This window comes from Heptranchias perlo, chromosome 26, assembly GCF_035084215.1.
Source record: "Heptranchias perlo isolate sHepPer1 chromosome 26, sHepPer1.hap1, whole genome shotgun sequence".
NCBI classification, from domain to species: domain Eukaryota; kingdom Metazoa; phylum Chordata; class Chondrichthyes; order Hexanchiformes; family Hexanchidae; genus Heptranchias; species Heptranchias perlo.
Window position 1 is genome coordinate 31,600,573 of NC_090350.1, and position 23,516 is coordinate 31,624,088.

General features: G+C 41.6%; 1 protein-coding gene across 2 annotated transcripts in view; it reads left to right on the plus strand.

The window, feature by feature from the left end:
• LOC137342651 (polycomb protein SCMH1-like) overlaps positions 1-23,516 on the plus strand; it is a 154,989-nt gene that overhangs the window by 31,955 nt on the left and 99,518 nt on the right. For both annotated transcript variants that reach the window (XR_010967311.1, XM_068006704.1), the window contains exon 5: positions 18,343-18,413. Coding sequence is in view for 1 of the 2 variants with exons in the window: in XM_068006704.1 (XP_067862805.1) it covers positions 18,343-18,413 (71 nt within the window). In the remaining variant the exon portion in view is untranslated. The remainder of the gene's footprint in view (positions 1-18,342; positions 18,414-23,516) is intronic.

The following is a 23,516-nucleotide window of genomic DNA, read 5'->3' on the forward strand; positions in this document are numbered from 1 at the left end:
GACTGTTATTTTGGCTTAAAATATGCAAGAATGTTTCATTATGATTTTGCATAATGCAATATCATAAGCATACAAACCATACCCTAAGTATATGAAGTGTACACTGGCTGCTCAGTTCAAAAGATGTGAGTTTAGTTTTACTTCCCAGTTCAATAGATCCAACACATTATATAATTAGGACCAGTGATTTGCAATAACTAAATAAGTCAAATTGCATTATTATTGTATGGATTTCTGTGAATTTTACCTGTTTTGGGTTTTATGGTGTATATTGCTAATATAGCTGCATGTTGTTTTTCTGTAATCCTGCACAATTATTTATTGATACATAAATATCCTTGTGCCTCAAGGACATGGTGCCACTGACTTCTCCAATCTGTATTGATGGACAATGTCTGCACAAAAAGAAGAACTTGCATTATATAGCTCCTTTCATGACCTCAGGGCGTCCCAAAGCACTTTACAGCCAATGAAGCACTTTTGAAGTGTAGTCACTGTTGTAATGTAGGAAACGTGGCAGCCAATTTGTGCCCAGCAAGGTCTCCCACACAGCAGTGAGATAATGACCAGGTAATCTGTTTTAGTGATGTTGGTTGAGGGAAAAATATTGGCCAGGACACCAGGAAGTGCAGCCTAGCTTTCCTTTGAATAATGTCTTGGGATCTTATATGTCCATCTAAGAACACAGGTGGAACTTCGGTATAATGGCACCTCTGACAGTGCAGCATTCCCTCAGTACTGCACGGAAATGTCAACCTCGATTACATGCTCAAGTCTCTGGAGTGGGACTTGAACCCACAACCTTCTGATTCTGAGGCGCGAGTGCTACCCGCTGAGCCATGGCTGAATAAAAACAGAATTGACACCTCTAACATTAAATTAAAACGATGCGCTCTGGATAAGGACTAGTGAGTTCTTTCAAGGCAGTGGTGATAGGGTTGAGATTTATTAATTGAACATTACTCCTGTAGTTTGTCCTTTTGAACCCATTGAATAGATTATGATCTTAGAGTGACTATCAGGTATCTATTATGATCTTCTGTTCCAACCTACGTAGCCAGCTAGAAAGCTGAATAGGACTGAAAAAAATCAATGCCATCATTACAATGTACAGGCAAGCATTTGAAGTTTATCATGGGTGTTTGGCAATGATTGGAGGGAGGGAACAGGGATGGAGCACCGAGAGATTGGAGGGGGAGGGGGATACAGATGTGAAGGTACTGTGGTTTGGGCCAATTAGGGTCAGCTGTTCCTATCTGGTTGTGTACATAATGGCCTTCCATTATAGATTGTTGGTGCTGCAGGCAACCCCTGGGGCCTGACTGACCTGGGTTAGTTATGCTATTCATATGCATGCAGGAAAATTGATTAGCTACTTGATTAAGTGATACGGTGCCTGTTTACAAGCAAACTGTAATCTACCCTGGTGATGAATACAACTATTAGACACACAGTCGGTATAATGCCATAAAAACTGGGTACCAAATGTACATTTTTAAAAGTAAAGGCTTCTAATCCTTTTAATCTGATTTACCATGTTAATTTATTTTGCTTCAGTGAACTTTGATTCACTAAATCAGATATTTTAAGAATTAGTGCATGCCAAAGTATTAATTTGCTAAAGAGTGTCAAAGAAGAACAAAGAGCGAAGTTAAAAGATATTTTGTTTCTCGGAGGGCTATTAAACATGGAATGTTTTATCACAAGTGGCCATTGAGGTAGAGCTATCATTTAAAAACAAATTTGAAAAGAAAGAATGTAAAAGGATCTGAGGAATGGCCAAGGAAATGTGATTAGAATAGATTGTTCTCGTAGAAGAGCTCGAACCAGCACAGGTGTGGTGAGCCTGATGGTCTCTTTCTGTGCTGTAATTTCTCTCTTTCTGTGAATACACAGACTCTTGAAGAAATTTCATGAATAATCCTGACATTTTTCATTAATATCTCAATCCTATTTTATTTCAGCATTTTTATTTAGCCCACCTGATTTTTACTTTAAGCTTAACCATGGAATTATTTTTTTTTAAATGGTATGAATCAGTCTCTTGTCCCCCTGAACTTGGCACCACCTGCAGTTAGAGGCAAATTAACAGTTCAGCTCTCTGGTCACCTTCAATTCCCCTCTGAACTGTATGCTCAGAGGCCTACGGTGAGCGGGCAGCTACTGGGCACCTCAACACAGCAACTTGTTGGGATTAGGAACGCAGTAGAGGTGGGGGGAGTTTCTCCCACCAGTCTGTAGCACAGTTTGCTTACTGCACTGTGTTGCTATGCCATATGGAAACATTTTTGAAATTCATGTTATCGAATCTCTACTTGTATGTATTAATTTCAGATTTCATTGGTATTGCTTATCATGAAAAATCACCATTTATTATTTATATTGTCATTTTTGTGCATAATGCAATTTAAGGTGATTGGCAAAAGAAGCAAAGGTGACATGAGGAAAAACTTTTTTACACAGCAAGTGGTTAGGATCTGGAATCCATTGCCCGAGGGGGTGGTGGAGACAGATTCAATCATGGCCTTCAAAAGGGAACTGGATAAGTACTTGAAAGGAAAAAAATTGCAGGGCTGCGGGGGAGTGGGACTAGCTGGATTGCTCTTGCATAGAGCTGGTACGGATTCAATGGACCGAATGGCCTCCTATGCTGTAACCTTTCTATGATTCTTTCTGTGATAATGGTGAGCTCCACTCATATACTGCAGCCAGTGTGAAACACAGCACATGCATTGCAATATTGCATGTGGATTGAGAAGGGTCTTTTTTGATGCACTGGAAGGGTTTTGCACAGCAGAGAGAAATCCCACCACTCAAGATAAATTTAAATATTGATACAATTATTGTATTTTCATATTTTTTGTGTCATCCCACCTCCAGCTTCCAAAGCATTGCTTCAATGCTATCGGCACTCGGTGCTAACCCTGAATGAAATGTTGACTCGTTCTTTACTTTTTGAAGAAGTAATGTCCAGGAGAAATATCAATGCCTCATTCAGGACCATAATCATAAAAATGTGTGATCTTGGCTCAGTGGTAGCATTCTTGACCGTGAGTCAAAAGTTCATGGATTCAAGCTCTACACCAGGCACTTGAACACATAATCTAGGCTGGTGTTCATTGCAGCACTGAGTAAGTGCTACATTGTCGGTGGTGCCATCTTTTGGATGAGACGTTAAACCGAGTTCAGGCGGACGTAAAAGATCCCATAATGCTATTTGAAGGAAAGCACGGAGCTCTCCCGATGCACTGGCCAACATTTATTCTTCAACCAAACCACCAAAAACAAATTACGTTTTTAAAAGCAATGCATTGACTATGAAGTACTTTGGAATGTCCTGAGCACATAGAAGGTGCTATATGAAAGCAAGTTTGTTCTTTTCCTCTTCATAAGGAGGATACACAAAGCCTCTTTGGCCCAACAAAGCTCATCCATCTATCACATTAACTCTCCCATCCTGGCATTTAATTATATTTTGAATAATCGCAACGGTTCCCCCCACCCCAAATATCTCTTCTAAATTTATATTTCATCTCAATTTCATTTTCTGTCTTTTGGTCCAACTTTCCTGGTACTCCCAACACGTTTACTGTGAAACCAGGAACTAGGTGTGGAAAACCTAGTCCCATATATCAAGGTTAGACATGAAAATTGACATTTCATTTGAAAAGGCTGGTAATGCAGGGTGGGAGATGATGAAAGGTCCTTCTGAATCTTGCAGCTTCATGGACATGGAGAGCAGTAAATCAAACATGGTGGAGATGTATTTTATTATGTGTAAATCTTAAATGCACCATAATATGTTTAAATTTTCCGTTTTGAGCCCTCATTTCCTGAAGCATTCATTATTTACATATTTTGCACACTATAATTTCTTACTTGGCCTCATTGTCACTGCGCAATTCTTCTCTCTTTTTTAAGAGGGAAAGAGTGAAAGGAAATCTGCTGAAAGGCGGCAAAAAAATAAAAAGCTGAGCCACCCCCTCTCCATAATTCCAGAGTGCGCTGACATTGCTAAATCCTGACATTCAGTCTTCAGGTTTAACTGATGCCCCTGTCTGTCTATTTACATCATTTACATTTGCCCATGTTTGATCAATGACTCCAGTTAGAACCATAGGGAATATTTTCCAAGTGTCTCCTGCGGTGCTTGAAATACATTTCCTGCTCTTTGATGTATGCTCTCAGTGTCGTACTCCAGGGGCTTTTATGAAATCTGAGTGAAGAAATCTTGACTTAATAAAAAAAAATAATGAATTTGAAATCTAAGAAGATGTTTCATTTTATATTTAATCAAGATTTAGCAAATTCTTCTTTTCTATTCATACCCTTGACCTGTTCTCTTTCCCTGCTGTACCAAATTTTCTTCCCTCCCCCAAGGAGCTGACTCCTGCCAGAGTACAGTTCCATGGGCACTGGCAGTGCTCCAGTTATGTGAAGGGGCCATTTTCATGTGTGAGCCTAGGCTGAGAGTGTTGGTAGGCTATCTGGTCATGAATGAAAGAGCAGAATTTATATATTGCCTTATATTGTGTCACAAACCACTTCATATGCATTGAATTTTTGAAGTGCAGTGAGTGTTATACTGTTGAATATGGCAGTCATTTTGCATGCAATGGGAACGCACAAACTGTAATGGGATGATTGATCAGTTAATGTATTTAATGCACTAGTTGAGGGAGGACTGTTTAAGACAGTGGAAAACACTCTGCACTTGTTTAAATAGTATCATGGAGTCTTCAATGTTTCAGCTTTGTCTCAGTTGGTAGCATTCTTGCCTCTGAGTCAGAAGGTTGTAGGTTCAAGCCCCGCTCCAAGAGACTCGAGCACATAATCTAGGCTGACACTGCAGTGCAATACTGAGAGAGTGCTGCACTGTCGGAGATGCCGCTTTTGAATGAGATGTTAAACCGAGGCTCTGTCTTCCCTCTCTGGACCTAAAAAATCCCAGGGTACTATTCGAAGGAGAGTTGGGGCATTCTCCCCAGTGTGCTGGCCAATATTTAGCCCTCAACAAGTATCGCTAAAACAGATGATCCTGTCATTATCTCATTGCAGTTTGTGGGATCTTGCTGTGTGCAAATTAACTGCAGTGTTTCCTACAACAGTGACTACACTTCAAAAGTACTTAATTGGCTGTAAAGCCCTTTGGGACGTTCTGAGGTCATGCAAGGCGCTATATAAATGCAAGTCTTTATTTATTGGAGGGTTCAGGAAAATATGAAGATTGTTCTGGAATTGTATGTTAAATTAATAGACTGGAAAGATACTTGAAGCAGAGGAAGATACAAAGCTATGGGGAGAGAGCAGGGCAATACAATTAGTTTTAGATTGGTCTGGCAAAGAGCCAGCACAGACATGATGGGACGAATAGTTGTCTTCTGTGTCGTGAACCCCTACGCTTCCATACTGTAGAGAAGGAACGTGGTCCAGGCTTTTAAAGTGGTGAAAGGTGTGGAGAATTTGACCTCAGAACTAAAGATCATGGGTACAAAATTGGCACGTGTGAAGTGAGAATGGTGAGCTGGAGTAGTGAATGTGAAGAGCAGGCTGCTTTCAAAGATAGTTAATGATGTAGTGATACGTCTTTTACAAATGGGCTGGAAGGATAACTGTTTATCCTATTTATTGAAGGTTGCAGGAATATGCATAGGATTAGATGATCAGGCTGTGGTACGTTATAGGTTCCAGCTCTGTTGGGACTATGCAAGTACTATTTGTGAAATTAACTTGTCACTGTTGAATTGATGGTTGTTAGATTGGGCTGGGGGAAATGTCTCAATTGTCAGCTCCTCTTGCATGCAGTTATTTTTCTTTTCTAGGAGACTGAGTGAGCTGAGCATAGTCCAATACAGAGCAAGGTATAAATGTTGGTTGGAAGGACAGAACTTGATGGGCTGATTGGCCTCTTATTTCATGCTTTTCCACATTCCAATATATCAAAAATGAGTTTGTTGTACTCTGGAAGGACAGTGATCATAAGAACATAAGAACATAAGAAATTGGAGCAGGAGGAGGCCAATCGGCCCCTCGAGCCTGCTCCGCCATTCAATAATATCATGGCTGATCTGATCCCAACCACAAATCTAAAGAACACAAGAAGTAGGAGCAGGACCCGGCCACACAGCCCCTGGGCCCTCTCCGCCACCCACAGGGCATTGACCGATCCAAACTCAGCTTCATGTCCAATTTCCTGCCCGCTCCCCATAACCCCTAATTCCCTTTACTTCTAGGAAACTGTCTATTTCTGTTTTAAATTTATTTAATGATGTAGCTTCCACAGCTTCCTGGGGCAGCAAATTCCACAGACCTACCACCCTCTGAGTGAAGAAGTTTCTCCTCATCTCAGTTTTGAAAGAGCAGCCCCTTATTCTAAGATTATGCCCCCTGGTTCTAGTTTCACCCATCTTTGGGAACATCCTTATTGCATCCACCCGATCAAGCCCCTTCACAATCTTATATGGTTCAATAAGATCGCCTCTCATTCTTCTGAACTCCAATGAGTAGAGTCCCAATCTACTCAACCTCTCCTCATATGTCCGCCCCCTCATCCCCGGGATTAACCGAGTGAACCTTCTTTGTACTGCCTCGAGAGCAAGTATGTCTTTTCTTTAAGTATGGAGACCAAAACTGTATGCAGTATTCCAGGTGCGGTCTCACCAATACCCTATATAACTGCAGCAATACCTCCCTGTTTTTATATTCTATCCCCCTAGCAATAAAAGCCAACATTCCGTTGGCTTTCTTGATCACCTGCTGCACCTGCATACCAACTTTTTGATTTTCTTGCACTAGGACCCCCAGATCCCTTTGTACTGCAGTACTTTCCAGTCTCTCGCCATTAAGAAAATAACTTGCTCTCTGATTTTTCCTGCCAAAGTGCATAACCTCACATTTTCCAATATTATATTGCATCTGCCAAATCTCCGCCCACTCACCCAGCCTGTCTATATCCCCCTGCAGGTTTTTTATGTCCTCCTCACTCTCTACTTTCCCTCCCATCTTTGTATCATCTGCAAATTTTGATATGTTGCACTCGGTCCCCTCCTCCAAATCGTTAATATAGATTGTAAAGAGTTGGGGACCCAGCACCGACCCCTGTGGAACACCACTGGTTACTGGTTGCCAGTCCGAAAATGAACCATTTATCCCAACTCTCTGCTTCCTGTTTGATAACCAATCCTCCACCCATGCCAGAATGTTACCCCCAATCCTGTGATTTTTTATCTTAAGTAATAATCTTTTATGTGGCACCTTGTCGAATGCCTTCTGGAAGTCTAAATACACTACGTCCACTGGTTCCCCTTTATCCACCCTGTACGTTATATCCTCAAAGAACTCAAGCAAATTTGTCAGACATGACTTCCCCTTCATAAAGCCATGCTGACTTTGTCCTATTAAATTATGCTTATCTAAATGTTCAGTTACTGTCTCCTTAATAATAGACTCCAAAATTTTACCCACCACAGATGTTAAGCTAACTGGCCTATAATTTCCAGCCTTCTGCCTACTACCCTTTTTAAATAACGGTGTTACATTAGCAGTTTTCCAATCTGCCGGGACCTCTCCTGAGTCCAGGGAATTTTGGAAAACTATCACCAAAGCATCCACAATCCCTACTGCCACTTCCCTCAAGACCCTAGGATGGAAGCCATCAGGTCCAGGGGATTTATCCGCTTTGAGTCCCATTATTTTACTGAGTACCATCTCCTGAGTGATTTTAATCGTATTTAGCTCCTCCCCCCGTAGAGTCCCCTGTTTGTCCAGTGTTGGGATATTCTTAGTGTCCTCTACTGTAAAGACTGAAACAAAATATTTGTTCAGCATTTTTGCCATCTCCATGTTTCCCACCATTAATTTCCCGGTCTCATCCTCTAAGGGACCTATGTTTGCCTTAGCCACCCTTTTTCTTTTTATATAACTATAGAAACTCTTGCTATCTGTTTTTATATTTTTTGCTAATTTCTTTTCATAATCTAACTTCCCTTTCTTAATCAATCCTTTAGTTACTTTTTGCTGTCTTTTGAAGAATTCCCAATCTTCTATCCTCCCACTAAGTTTGGCTACCTTATATGTCCTTGTTTTTAGTCGGATACTATCCTTGATTTCTTTACTTAGCCACGGATGGCTGTCATTTCTTTTACACCCTTTTTTCCTCAGTGGAATATATTTATTTTGAAAGTTGTAAAATAACTCCTTGAATGAACACCACTGCTCATGTACCGTCTTACCCTTTAATCTATTTTCCCAGTCCACTTTAATCAATTCCGCTCTCATACCATCATAGTCTCCTTTATTCAAGCTCAGTACGCTTGTTTGAGAATCAACCTTCTCACCCTCTAATTGGATATGGAATTCAACCATGTTGTGGTCGCTCGTTCCAAGGGGATCCTTAACTAGGACATTATTAATTAATCCTGACTCATTACACAGGACCAGGTCCAAGGTTGCCTGCCCCCTAGTAGGATCAGTTACATACTGCTCAAGAAATCCATCCCTGATGCACTCAATGAACTCGTCCTCAAGGCTGCTCTGCCCAATTTGATTTGTCCAGTTAATATGATAATTAAAATCCCCCATAATTATAGCTGTTCCCTTATTACATGCCCCGACTATTTCCTGATTAATACTTCTTCCAGCAGAGTTGCAACTATTAGGAGGCCTATATACTACGCCCACTAATGTTTTTTTCCCCTTATTATTCCTTATCTCCACCCAAACTGTTTCATTATCTTGATGCTTTGTCCCAATATCATTTATCTGTATTACAGTGATTCATTCCTTTATTAACATAGCCACCCCACCTCCCCTTCCTTCCTGCCTGTCCTTCCTGATTGTTAAATACCCTGGCATATTTAATTCCCAGTCGTTGTCACCCTGCAGCCATGTTTCTGTAATGGCCACAAGATCATACCCATACGTAGTTATTTGTGCCGTTAACTCGTCCATTTTGTTACGAATGCTACGTGCATTCAGATAAAGAACTTTCAAATCTGTTTTGTGACGCTTAGTTCCTGCTTTTTCCTTTTTTAACACTTTACCTATTACTCCATACCTTCTGTCCCTACCTGTTACGCTTTCCTCTTTCTCCCTGCTCAGGTTCCCAACCTCCTGCCACTTTAGTTTAAACCCTCCCCAACAGCACTAGCAAACACTCCTCCTAGGACAGCGGTCCCGGCCCTGCCCAGGTGCAGACTGTCCGGTTTGTACTGGTCCCACCTCCCCCAGAACCGTTTCCAGTGTCCCAGGAATTTGAATCCCTCCCCATTGCACCATTCCTCTAGCCACGTATTCATTTGAAATATCCTCCTATTTCTACTCTGACTAGCACGTGGCACTGGCAGCAATCCTGAGATTACTACCTTTTGAGGTCCTATTTTTTAATTTACCTCCTAACTCCCTATATTCTGCTTTTAGGACCTCATCCCCTTTTTTACCTATATCGTTGGTGCCTATGTGCACCACGACAGCTGGCTGTTCGCCCTCCCCCTCCAAAATGTTCTGTAGCCGCTCCGAGACGTCCTTGATCCTTGCACCAGGGAGGCAACACACCATCCTGGAGTCTCGGTTGCGGCCGCAGAAACGCCTGTCTATTCCCCTTACAATTGAGTCCCCTATCACTATAGCTCTTTCACTCTTTTTCCTCCCAGCCTGTGCAGCAGAGCTACCCGTGGTGCCAGGAAGTTGGCTGCTGCTGCCTTCCCCTGATAAGTCATCCCCCACAACAGCATCCAAAGTGGCATATCTGTTTGAGAGGGGGATGGCCACAGGGGACCCCTGCACTACCTGCCTGCACCTCTTACTCTCCCTGGTGGTCACCCATTCACTTCCTGCCTGTATACCCTTTACCTGCGGTGTGACCAACTCGCTAAACGTGCTATCCATGAGTTTCTCTGCATCGCGGATGCTCCACAGTGAGTCCACCCGCAGCTCCAGCTCCGAGATACGATCAGTCAGTAGCTGCAGGTGGACACACTTCCCGCACACATGGTCGGCAGGGACACTGGTTTTTTTTTTCAAAAAATATACTTTATTCATAAAATTTGCAGCAGTACATACAATACAGTTGTCATATCACTTTCCAAACGTACACAATACAGATTATACAATTTGCAGGTTACGTCAAGTACAGTTCAATGAACACATTGGACATAATTACAGTTCATGACACTCTAGGGTGTCTCATTGCATCATACTCAACACAGATTATTGCTTACAGATTCATTTCAGATTCATTACAGGTACATTACAGCAATTTGAATTTTACAAGGCAGGGACACTGGTAGTGTCCATGACTTCCCACATCTTGCAGGAGGAGCATATCATGGGTGCGAGGTCTGCTGCCATGACTTGCCTTAGCTGAGTTACCCCTTTTAAATTACGTTGAAATTAGAAAATGTTAACTATACTAGGGACCTCGGTTCACTAAAAAAAACCACTATCTGCTATAAAACCTGCAGATCTTCCCTTTCTTATTACTTTACTTACAGTAAAATGGTAGAAATACTCACCTGAACCTACTCACCAATCGGCTGCCTCCCCTGTGCCGCGTCACTTTCTGACTGGTGACGTCACCCCGAACTGCCGCTGGTCTCAGAGTAAGCTCTGGTCTCGATCTTTGCCGCCGCTCACCGACTGAACTCTCGCTCTCTCCGCGCTGTTTTTATCCCCGCTCTGGTCTCGATCTTTGCCGCCGCTCACCGACTGAACTCTCGCTCTCTCCGCGCTGTTTTTATCCCCGCTCTGGTCTCGCTCTCTCCCGCCGCTCACCGACTGAACTCTCGCTCTCTCCGCGCTGTTTTTATCCCCGCTCTGGTCTCGCTCTCTCCCGCCGCTCACCGACTGAACTCTCGCTCTCTCCGCGCTGTTTTTATCCCCGCTCTGGTCTCGCTCTCTCCCGCTGCTCACCGACTCTATGGATTAACATCCTGTTTCACATCGACATCTGAAAAACCAAAGAGCCGAAATTGAAAATTGATCATTTTTAAAACTATTTCACTTGCTGCTTTGATTTATTTCCACCATTCAATCAACCACATTCCTGTTGCATTAAAAATTGTTACGATAAAGTGTAAAAATGTAAGTTGACCGTGCAAACAATACAGTACATTTGTGATTGCAGAAAGTAAACCTTTGGCACAAATAACGTGCAGCCATGAGGAATTCCAAATTGGCCACAGTGGAGATTGAATGACAGTTTATCTTGCAGATCAAGGTTTACTTTGTTGAGGGAACCTGAAGAGCATAAACTGTTGTGATCCTTCATGATCTTGAGTGCATTACTGGGAAATGAAGTGATTGGTCTTGTGGTTTGTGTGTGTCAGTGGTGCGTATTTGTAAAATTCACCCAGGGACCTTCTGGGCTGTGATGCTAGAGATCTGCCGACCTGACAACTACCTTATGGGAAGAACTGAATTAGGAGTAAGTGGAGTTAGTGAGTCAGTTGCTTCTGCTCAGCTGTGTTTAGCAGTGTTGCAGTTACTTTATGTTGTGTGTCCATTCCTGCTATGCTACTTTTGCATAATTACCTTCATGAGCTAATTTATATAGCTTAATCGTCTGACATCAGGCAAAGGACCCTGGGGACATTGGCTGGGGACCTATGGCAGTAAAGTGAGCAATAAGGGTGAGATCATCCCTGTACACAATGCCTCTAGTTCTCAGAGCTGTCATTTTTCCCACTGCTGCTATGTGACATGATTCATGCAGACATATACGCTGTATGCTTGTGAATTTGTGGACTATTTTCATCTGAGGTTGGTCTGGATCAGTGACAAAATACGGCGCTTCTCATTATTTTCTTTCTCCTCTCCGCTTTTCTCCCCATAATTTCTATTAAAGGCACTGATCCTTGCTGGGGTAAATCATTATAGTGGCCAATCTTCATGTGTAAGTCTTGACACCAAGTGGTAAATTTTAACTTCCAGCCAGGTAGGCAGCAGGTGGGGGGCGGGTAAAGATTTCTGGGTGCGAAGCCCGGTAGGTTAGTGTCCGCGACCTTAATGAGACCCGTCAACGACACTTCCGGGTTTCGTGCCCAGCAGCCAGTCGGATTGACAGGCTGTTCCTGCCTGCTTTCACCTGATGTGATTTGGAGGCGATGGGAAACCCGAACAGCTAAGATTAAATTTGTTTTAATTGTACAATGCACAAAATATTAAGTATCTCAATGAGGTACATTGCCCTTTTTAAGTATTGGCCCGCTGGTTTTAAGTGGGGGTGGGACTTCCTGTTATCTGCTCTCCACAGGCATGTAAATCTGCCTGGGTTTAAACCCAGAAGTAGACGTGTTTGATCCGGGATGTGGTCCCGCTTTGAAAACTTAGCATTTTCACTACCTGCCCCCAACCCACCCGTTCGTGGGGTTAAAATTTACCCCCAAATGTAGGCTTGGATGGCATTGCAACCTAGCCTGATCACGTTCTCACTGATATCCACGCAGAAGTTATAGACGGCAGTCAGCAGTGAGAACCCTCACTTGTTCCCCTTTGTTTCTACTCTTCCCCCTAAGCCTCAGGATACTGAGGCAAATTGTAGTGCTCTAACCGAGATGTTAATTAAGCATCGAATCAAAATCTTGGACCTGCTGGCCGGTATGGCGTAGTACGGTGTTGGGTGGTGTCTTTATCCAGTAGACTTTCGGGGATCCTCAAAATATTAATTTTGTGTTCGTTTGCTTCAGTTGAGAATGTGGTTATTCACTTTGATCAGGATATTGGATGCATTGGGTAGAGTTAAGGACCATTCAAATTGTGCATGGTTTGTTGAAAGGAATGGGCTTAATTTTCTGAATGGCCTTGAATTTTCAAAACTGAGTGATAGATTTTTGTTCGGCAAGGGTATTAAGGGTTGGAGGTGGGTAAATGGAGTTGAGGTACAGATCAGCCCTGATCTAATTGAATGGCAGAACAGGCTCGAGGGGTTGAATGACCTCCTGTTTCTTTAAGTGTGCACTCCATTTTGGGCAAACATAATCTGCTTGTGTGGGTTTTGCAGTAGTTTGGTTTGGAGATTATTAAACACGATGATAGGTTTGTGTGTGTGTTAAACATCTGACTGGCCATAAAGAAGTATGGTCCTAATAGGGAAATGGTTTTGTAAGATAAAGGTGTCAGGTTAGTGCTATCTGGTTGCTGAACAGCTGTGCAAACTTAAAGCGAATAAATCTCGGGCCGGATAAGATTCGTCCGAGGATCCTTAAGGAAATGAAGGAGGAAATTACAGCAAGTCTGGCACACATTTTCCAGAAATGACTGAATACTGAAAAGAAAGAAAGACTTGCATTTGTATAATGCCTTTCATGACCTCAGGACTTCCCAAAGCGCTTTACAGCCAATGAAGTACTTTTGAAGTATAATTACTATTGTAATGTAGGAAAGGTGGCAGCCAAAAAATGCGCACAGCATGATCCCACAAACGGCAATGTGATAATGACCCAATAATCTTCTAGTGCTGATGGTTGAGGGATAAATTTTGGCCAGGGTACTGGAGAAAGGCCGACGATACTCCTGTTTTTAAAAATGGTAGCAGAAGTGACCCAGGAAACTACAGACCAGTAAGCTGGACATCCATTGTGGGTAAAGTTATTAGATAACTAGATTAATTCAAAGAGAAAATATGGTGGGAAGTGTGTACTTTTCATTTGTGCATATGTCTTAATTGGTAAAGTTAAGATCATGGAGCATCTGGATAGAAATAAAATCATAAAAGATAGCCAGTTGGGTTCATGAACGAGAGGTCTTGCTAACCTAATTTACTGAGTTTTTTTTGAGGGTGTGACAAAGGAGCTTGATGGGGTAAGGGCATTAGATGTGGTGTACCTGGATTTCAGTAAGGCCTTTGATACACTTCCTCTTGAAAGGCTGGTACTGAAAATAAAGAAAGTGGAAATATTTTTAAATGGATACGTAATTGGTTGACCGATAGAACCTGGAGGTTGGCGGTACAGGGATTGTCATCAGCCTGGGACAGTGTTACGGGGAATCTCGCAGGGGTCTGTTTTGGAACCTCAAGTTTAGTTACAAAAGATATGAAACAAATTAGATAAGTGGATTAATTCAAAATGAAAATAAGGTGGGAAGTGTGAATTTTTCTTTTGAGCATTTGTCTTAATATTTTTAATTTGTACCTCTACCTAGGTGTTATGAGTAGTATAAAATATACATTGAAAATAACACATAGGCACTGATAATGCACTGATGCAGTCTGCTGGAAAATATCACCCAAAGTGCTATTTTTTGAAAATTTGTACCATGTGGTTTCTAAGAACATTTGGATGTTCTTGTGTACTTCAGTCTGTCAGTGTTTTGATCATTTTGGATTTGTAGAACTGTCTACACCTTTTTTATGTACTGTAAATTAAGTATAGTCCTATTCCTCTGCCGCTGACATTAGCTGTTTTGTCATAGAATGGCCCCTGCGTGTTTGAAATGCTGCGTGAAGCCTGATGAAATGAGACCTTCCATTCAAAACAGTTTACTGCTGGCCCTTGCAGTTGACTGGCATGAAATCGGGAAGAAAACATTTGGATTGGCAACTTGTTATTGAAACGGTTCATGTAAACCTATTTTCGCATAGCAGTTAGGAACTGTATTCAGCGTTCCTGCTCTCTTCGAAGCTAAAAGCCGAGTATGAATTAACAGTTAGAAATCACTTTTGCAGCAAGAACTGAAGTTTGAGTCAACAGTTCTTTCTCAAATCTTCTAAAGTCGTCAAGGGCTGATTGGGGTTTTGATCCTTTTCCTGTCAGTTTTTAACGTCTCAAACTTGGCTGTCACCCACGGTGCTCATCTGTAGACCCAGATGCCTGGGGTGTGCAAAAAACATAGGGGTTTTCTTTAATCCTTATGTAGTGTAAATTAAGCATAGTCCTATTCCTGGGCATAAAAGCTCAATACACACGTCAGCAATTCTTCCTGATTTTAATGTGACTGTCGTTTCGAATAACTGGAAGTAGTTCAGAATTGAAATAGAAACATAGAAAATAGGAGCAAGAGTAGGCTATTTGGCCCTCGGGCCTGCTCTGCCATTCAAAATGATTATGGCTGATCGTCTGACTCAGTACCCTGTTCCTGCTTTTTCCCCATATCCCTTGATCCCTTTCGCATTAAGAAATATATCTATCTCCTTCTTGAATACATCTAATGACTTGGCCTCCACTGCCTTCTGTGGGAGAGAATTCCACAGGTTCACCACCCTCTGAGTGAAGAAATTTCTCCTCATCTCGGTTCTAAATGGCATACCCCGTATCCTGAGACTGTGACCCCTGGTTCTGGACTCCCCAGCCATCGGGAACATCCTCCCTGCATCTAGTCTGTCTAGTCCTGTTAGAATTTTATATGTTTCGATGAGATCACCTCTCATTCTTCTAAACTCTAGTCAATATAGGCCTTGTCGACCCAATCTCTCCTCATACGTCAGTCCTGCCATCCCAGGAATCTGGTAAACCTTTGTTGCACTCTCTCCATGGCAAGGACATCCTTCCTCAGATAAGGAGACCAAAACTGCATACAATACTCCAGATGTGGTATCACCAAGGCCCTGTATAAGTTCAGTAAGACATCCCTGCTCCTGTACTCAAATCCTCTTGCAATGAAGGCCAACATACCATTCGCCTTCCTAACTGCTTGCTGCACCTGAATGATTGATTGCTTTCAGCGACTGGTGTACATGGACACCCAGGTCTCGTTGCACCTCCCCTTTTCCCAATCTATCACCATTCAGATAATCTGCCTTTCTGTTTCTACAACCAAAGTGGATAACCTCACATTTATCCACGTTATACTGTATCTGCTATGTTATTGCCCACTCACCCAACTTGTCTAAATCACATTGGAGCTTCTTTGCATTATGAAATGCTTGACTTCCAAAAATGCGTATGAACATGAATGTTTACATATATATGTGATATGCAGGTAAAATTGGTTGGCCATGGAAACTTGAGTTGTTTCTGTGAATTTAACTATAAACTGTCAACTTATGTCCCTGCAGTTCAAAATACTGTAAGTAAATTTACGCCACCAATGTAGAGTTACAGAATATTGAATACAGATTGTCTCATATTTATATTATTTCTTTGAGGGGGGTACGACTGTTCAATGCAACAATAACTTGCATTCATATAGCACCTTTAATGTGGTAAAATGTCCCAACGTGCTTCAAAGGTGCGTAATCAGACAAAAATTGACACCGAGCCAAAAAAGGAGATATTAGGAGTGACTAAAAGCTTGGTCAATGAGGTAGGTTTTCAGGAGGGTCTTAAAGGAGGAGAGAGAGGAGGAGAGGTTTAGGGAGGGAATTCCGGAACTTAGGGCCTAGACGGCTGATGGCATGGTTGCCAATGGTGGGGCGAAGGAAGTGGGGGATGCACAAAATGAAAGAAAGACTTGCATTTATATAGCGTCTTTCACGACCTCATGACATCCCAAAGTGCTTTACAGACAATGAAGTGCTTTTGAAGTGAAGGCCAGAGTTGGAGGAACATGGAGTTCTGAGGGTTGTAGGGCTGGAGGAGGTTACAGAGGCAGGGAGGGGCGAGGCCATGAAGGGATTTGAACACTAGGATGAGAATTTTTTTAATTAAGCTATTGGCATCCAGAACTACCTCATGCAAGGTCTGACAAACCAAATATTTGAACAATTTGATTTGGTGCTTATCTGAAATGCTGCACTGTGACTCAGTGGTTTTATAAACCTAAAATCTTCATTTGAGGAAGAAGTTGAAGCAGGGAACTTGTTACTGGCAGTTAGTGGCAAGTTCACATGCTGATCTTTCAACATTTCATATACTTCAGCGTGCCAGATTGTCACGGCGCTAGAAATTTAAACAAGCTGATGGCAAGCTAGTAATCTGTTGGAACTTTACCTACCCAGAATTTTAAACGTTAATTCACATTAATGTGATTTTCAACCTGGTAGATAATATTAACTTCATGCAAAGGCATCAGAAGTGTTTGTTTCCTTTTAGTTGCACGGTAGATCAGACTAAACTAAAATTGAGACTCTTTCCTTTTACTATAACACATATATTTCAGATCAAATTTGTAGAAGCAGAATATTTGACAGGAAGCTTTAGAATAGAGAATTTGGAATGTATCCCCAGTACTTCGTGAGTAAAATTACCGCTCAGTGTGGAATAGAGCTGTGCAGACCAGGAAGGTTCCAGTTTTGATCCCGTTGTGCTGAGTTGGATGATACCAGCTGGGATGACGGTTTGAATGTTTCATTTGGCCTCGCCGATGCTTTGGTTAGGAAGGGCAAAATTAACAAGAATTCCCCACTTGTTCCTCCTTCTGAATGAGAACCACACAACTAGTGCTTGAGTTATTCTGGCCCTCTCATGGAACCAATACTGCATAAATAACTGTGTATGGGTGCTAATTATGGATACTTTGGTACAGTTAACAATTTGTTTGATCTGGAACAAGAGATAAATGGACATTGAGTTTTCTTCCCTGCAACAATCTCCGTTAAATACTTGTGGCGCTGACCCACCAATTACATTTAATGCTCTATACCAGAAGTAATTCAGTTTTTAAAAAAAACTGCTTGCAGCTTTACCTCACAAAACATAGCCCTGTGCTACATTTCTGGTGGTAAGATTATTGAATGACTTGTTCTTGCCAATTAATTTCACAAGTTTAAAGCAACAGGCAGTATCACAGATTGTCTTGTCAGTAATTCAATGTCAAAATTCCTAGCCTGTTTCAGTAATACTGAAACATTTAATCCTGAATGTCCTGTAAACTTCACCCCTGGGGAGGCTTCATTGTCTTATGTGTCACACCCCCCCCCTCCTTTTTTATATGATCTATATAAAAAAAATGTCCTACCACTTCAGTGCTCCTCAAGCTGGTTGAGGTGCAAATGACACAGCCCAGTGTGATACCAGCTCTGGTGTTGACCTTTGATCTGTGGCATGTAAATAAAACTGTTGGACTATAACCTGGTGTTGTACAAGTCCTTACATTTGTCCACCCCAGTCCATCACCGGCATCTCCACATCATGTTTCTCTAGGTACCAATGCAATCATTTGATGCTGTCATTATTGCAGCCTGGCTGTATAGCTGGCTCTGAAAGGTTGGTGGTCTGTGTAGATGTTAACACTGAACACAAGTTAGGCCTGTCTACAGAGGAGTCAATGAGTGTAAATGGAGCTGTTGAAACTTTTCAAATTGGTTTTCGACCTGCTGAAGGGAACTAGAAATGTATTTTTCTGAAATTAAGTGCTTATGAATAGATTTGGGAACTTGTGGAGTAAATGGCTTTTCTTTCCCTCTTTCTTTCCTTTTTTGTTGTTGTGTTGAATTTAATTTACTCACCATTTTATTTCTGCTTTCAGGTCATTTCAGTTGGGACAAATACCTTAAGGAGACGGGTGCTGTTGCTGCCCCTTCCCATTGCTTTAAGCAGGTGACATAGGCTTTTATTTCTTTTAGTGCTGTAATAATTTGTATACACCTGAGGCTGGCTGCAATAATCACACAGGGATATCGACATATGTTACCTCTAACAATGTATGATGTTAATTATGTGTGAAGTGAACCATAATTGATTTCTATCTGATGATCGGAGATATCGCCATATGATCATGATGTGATATCCAGTTATTTTCAGAACAGTGCTCATCCATCAACCAAAGCTATTTGAATCTAATTAGCATCCTAATTATGTAACTCCTCCACTTCCTGTGATGTGAGATAGTTAACGACTAGGAAAAAAGTTTTTGGCAATAATGAAAAATAAAAATTTCAACAGCAAAACTTGAACGGGAAAGTTAATTGTGGGGGTGAGAGATAGGAGTGGGGGAATGTAAAATGAATAGGGTGGAGTTAGAAACAATAACCGGGAGAATTTCGACTAAAGCTCATCAAACTACAAAAAAAAATGGTTGGAAAATGTTGAAAGCTGTAAAATTTTCAGCTTCACTGTTGTACCTCATTCAAGTCTCTCTAATGCCTTTAGTTTTGCACAGAACAGATTTCCTACCATCTGTTTTTCTACATTTCACAATGAGTAAATCTGTGATCATTGTATTACAGTCTAAAGTGTGTGCATGCGTACGTATTGGTTAAGCATGTAATGATTAAGAATTTCTTTTTGAAGTGTATAACATAATCCATTTACCCAATCTTACCATTCCGAATTCTAATTGGAATATTGCTCTGTTTGTTAGTTGGTGTCGAGCCAGTCTCAAAATCCTATTTTAGGCCAAATAAGCACTTCAAAATTAATCTAAAATAACATTTCCCAATTAACTGTGGCAAACTTTATAATCTACTTAAATTGTGGGAAAAACCGGTTCTGCATTTCAAGTGCATTGTTATTCTGTAAAGTAGTCAATGTGTTAGTTTACTGGGATTGTGGACTGAAGGTCACAATGATGCAGTTTAAAGCGTGACTTGTCAGCCATTGTGCCTGCTTCTGAAAATGCACTTTCTCAAACATTTAAAAAATTATTTGAAAGCTGATTGCTTGTAGTAATGCAGCACACACGGATCTGTTATATATCTCGAATTACAGGGTTTACATAGGAAAATAGAAACAGGAGTAGGCCATTCAGCCCCTCGAGCCTGTTCCGGGTTTGATGAGTTGGTAAGTCCAACTGGCTATTCGTGTAAACATTGCATTTGTAGCTCTATTATTGTATCAAAACTGGTATTTGTGTTTATTCCAATCTTTCCTCTTCCTCTCCTGTAGGTGTTGCCTTATGCTGGGATTACGGTTGTATGGGTGTTGGGGTCTCTCTGGTATCTTGCCAAGTTTGACATTCTTCATGTGTGAACTTGGGCATGGAGTGTTGGCAGGCTATTTAACCATAACACCACCAAGTCCAGTTCTGCCCACCACACACATTTCCACCAGGGACCAGCAGGTAGTCATTAGAAGCAGGAAGTTCTTACTGATATAGTTTCCTACTTCCATCCTGCAGCCTGATACTGGAAACGCTAAAGGCACTGGCCTGGTTGAAATGAGAAAATTCAGCACAGACCAGGGATTGAATGTGGTATCTTCCTAGCCTGTAAGGTGACGTGATGTATCAGATTAAGCCGCTTCTAAATCAGTCAATTTTAAATTGAGATGCTTATATTTTTTTAAAACTACAACAAAGTCAGATACATAGCAGTTAATCATCTCTTAAGACTGTGCATCTTTTTCACTGTGGCATGTACACTGGATCTGAAATAAAATGAATGAGAGAGCATTCTGCAGCAATTGCTGTTAACAGACCCGCTCTTAGGAACATAACAAAAAGAACTTGGAACTGTGTTGGATGCACTTGACCGGGCTGACTCACTGTCTTGTAAAAGTTTTCCGAATGAACTAACTTGAGACGAATCTAGTGAAAATGACAGCATGGAAATATCTTGGTTCCCTAAAAACCTTGTGACTGACCTGCTGGAAAGCCAGAAGTCTGATGGGCGGGTGGGTTACCTGGGCCCAAGGTCATGGTTCAACTTATTTCTGTGTGTCTCTGTTGCTTTGCAGGCAGCAATTTCATTTATACCACGTTAATGTGACTCAGAATCTTTTTAATCCAAAAGATATTTTTCTTGAGCTAGTCCACATGCTCTGCAGGGACTTGAGTTTGTGTGATGTTATCGACGTTATTACAAAGTTGTGCACTAAATCATATAAGTAGCCCATTGTTCAGGTCACCTTTTGTGGTATGAAAATGTAAATGTTTTCCAATTGTGACGGGGGACAGCTGGCTGTGTTAGAAAATTGCAGTTCAGTCAAACCATCCTGATAACATCAGGCGGAGAGTACAGCTTGAGCTGTTCAGGGACACTATCAGTGCTCAAAGTTCTACAGTGCAAAGACATTAATTTGGTATCGCTGTACATACAGTATCTAATTTTTTTTCTAATTTCCTTGCCAGTATTCAGTGGCTGCAAGTTTGAAGGTGTTGCAGGGTAACGAGACACTTAGTGAGCTGAGATGTGTGGTGTAAAGAGAGTTACTTCAGGAGGGTGAACGATTGATGAACCTGTTTTTTTTTTTGCAACTCATAAACTTAAATCATAAAAAAGGACAAAGGAAACTTACCGGGGCAGAAATTGCTTGGAAAATAACGGTGAGCTCAAAAGCGCTCACTGTTAGTGGTGAAATAGAGGAGCAAGTTCCAGCGTTCGCACATGTGCGGTGAAACGCGGAAATCTGGAACTTGCTCCTACTGGTTCGGCGGTGATATGACAGCTTCGAATTAAAGGTATATCACCGGCTGCAATTAGAGAAATCATTGAGAAAGCGCCAACTTACTCATCTGCCCAGCTGGAAAGTAACTAATATTGCCACAAAACAGGTACGCTTAATACGAGGTTTAAACTAAGTTTTATCAGCGCGGTAAGTCTTAATTTTTAGTTGTTTGGCAGTCATTAACATTTAAAAATGTGGAGACTCATTACTCCTTTATTTTAATAGTTTTTGGTTGTAATTTTTTTTAACTTTTCCTTTGTCTCTTTTTTTCCATTTTTTTCGCTGCTTATGTTTTTACAATGATTTTAATGTTGTACCTTTCGCTTCCTGGATTTCACATTCCAAGCCTGCAGAAACAGTTTTGCAGCTTGTCAAAAACGCTGCCGTCTGATCGGTGGAGGGGAGAGAATGATCCTCTCACTTCGCCCATGGGTCCTAGCTTCGCTCGAATTAATGCTGGGCTCTTTCCCGCTTCCTATTAGAGGAATTGCATCCAATAAGTTAATGGGTTAGTATAAATCTATGGAGTGGCGAACACTGTTGATTCGCTGCTCCGAGCAATTTCTGGGCTATCATTTTTAAACCATAATGTTATTTTGTTAACCACTATACATTCCAACGGTGCCCACCGATCGCGGAAGGCCTCAAGCGTACCAACAGACACCGCGTGCCCCTTCTCCAGGGCCGCACGGACAAGGCCGCAGAAGAGAGGCAGGCAGCCAGAGCGACCTCCCCCATGGGCCACGTCCAACCTGGGCTTGTGGATGGCCACCTTAGCCAGGCCCAGGAACAGACCCATGAGGAGGTCCTCCGACTTTCTCGGACTCCCCCTCCCTTCTGCCCAAGTTTGATTTTTCTAGTGCTTTTTATTAACCTCTGAACTCCCAAAGAGTTTGATATATCCAAAACAAGCCCCCGATAATTCATGAAAGACAAACGGGTTAGACATGCTGGTTACAAAATTAATCGAGAAGGAATGAAAAGGGGGAGAAAGTAAATAATTTTTTTAAAAATGTTTGAACTTGACATTTTAGCACTTTTTTTATTCGTTCATTGGATGTAGGCGTCGCTGGCGAGGCCAGCATTTATTACTCATTCCTAATTGCCTTTGAGAAGGTGGTGGTGAGCCGCCGCCTTAAACCGCTGCAGTCTGTGTGGTGAAGGTTCTCCCACTTCTCTATCACTTGTTGGCATTGTCTTCAGGAGTGGCAAAAACTACTGAGTTTCATCTTTCCTTTGACTTTTTACCCCATTTCAAATAATTCTCCAATTGCCAATAACTCATTTCTCATATCGCTTTTGAAATAATAATTCAAACTGAGATACCTTTTTTAAAAAAAGTTATAAGCCTTTGAAAGCTTAATTATATGCTTTGACAATCTGTTTACACGTCTTCAAAAGCTGCGCTACATCACAAATTAGTACTTTAAAAAAAAAAAATTCTTGTCATGGCTAAATTCAGTATTGCATTGTGTTTCTAGAGCTTGCCAGGAGATGCTGGTGTGACTGTGTTATAATGAACACCAGTTGTAGACCTCTGATACAATCAGATTCTTGGGCTAATGACCCCCGACGAAATGCACTCCTTCACAGCAGTTTAGCAAGTGTTTTGGGAAGTTGATTACTCCTAAATAAACCAGATGTAATAATGAACCATATATTATAGAATTTATCTAATTGTCGGCTATTTTTATATGACAAATATATCTCCAGTTAAAGCTGATTTAGATCTCTCATAACTGTAATTCATTTTTTTGAGTGCAAATATCTCTTCACAAGCCTGACGGCGACAAATAATACTGGAAATATGTTTGCAGTGAGAAATTTGAGATATTCTCTGGATACAATATATTGATATATTATATTGTTGCATTCATATAGTATGGCATATAAGGTTCAGAGTACATGGTATCGAGAGATACCAAGTGCGGCTTGGCTTATTGGTGAACCACTCTGTGGAAGGGTGGCAGTGTTGGGTTCTACTTGCCCCATAGATTGAGTGTGCCGTGAGCTTGGATTGTGCCACCATATGTTTTGAATTCCCACATTCAGGTAGGATGAGATGTGCGGCAGGTGTTGCTGACATGGCCGATTTATACATAAACAATTTCCCCTGGTTCAGCCTCAGTGAGAACATGGCTTTCTTACACTTGGCAAATTTCCATACCTACTCAATTTGCATTAACTGGGTGTGCGCCAGGCACCACCTCAGTGGGATGCACTGTCTGGCTGCAGATAGGAGGCAGCCCAGGTTCCAGGGTAATGGCTAGGTCAAGGCCTAGGAGGCGGAGTGCTGGACCTGGTTCAATTGTGTGC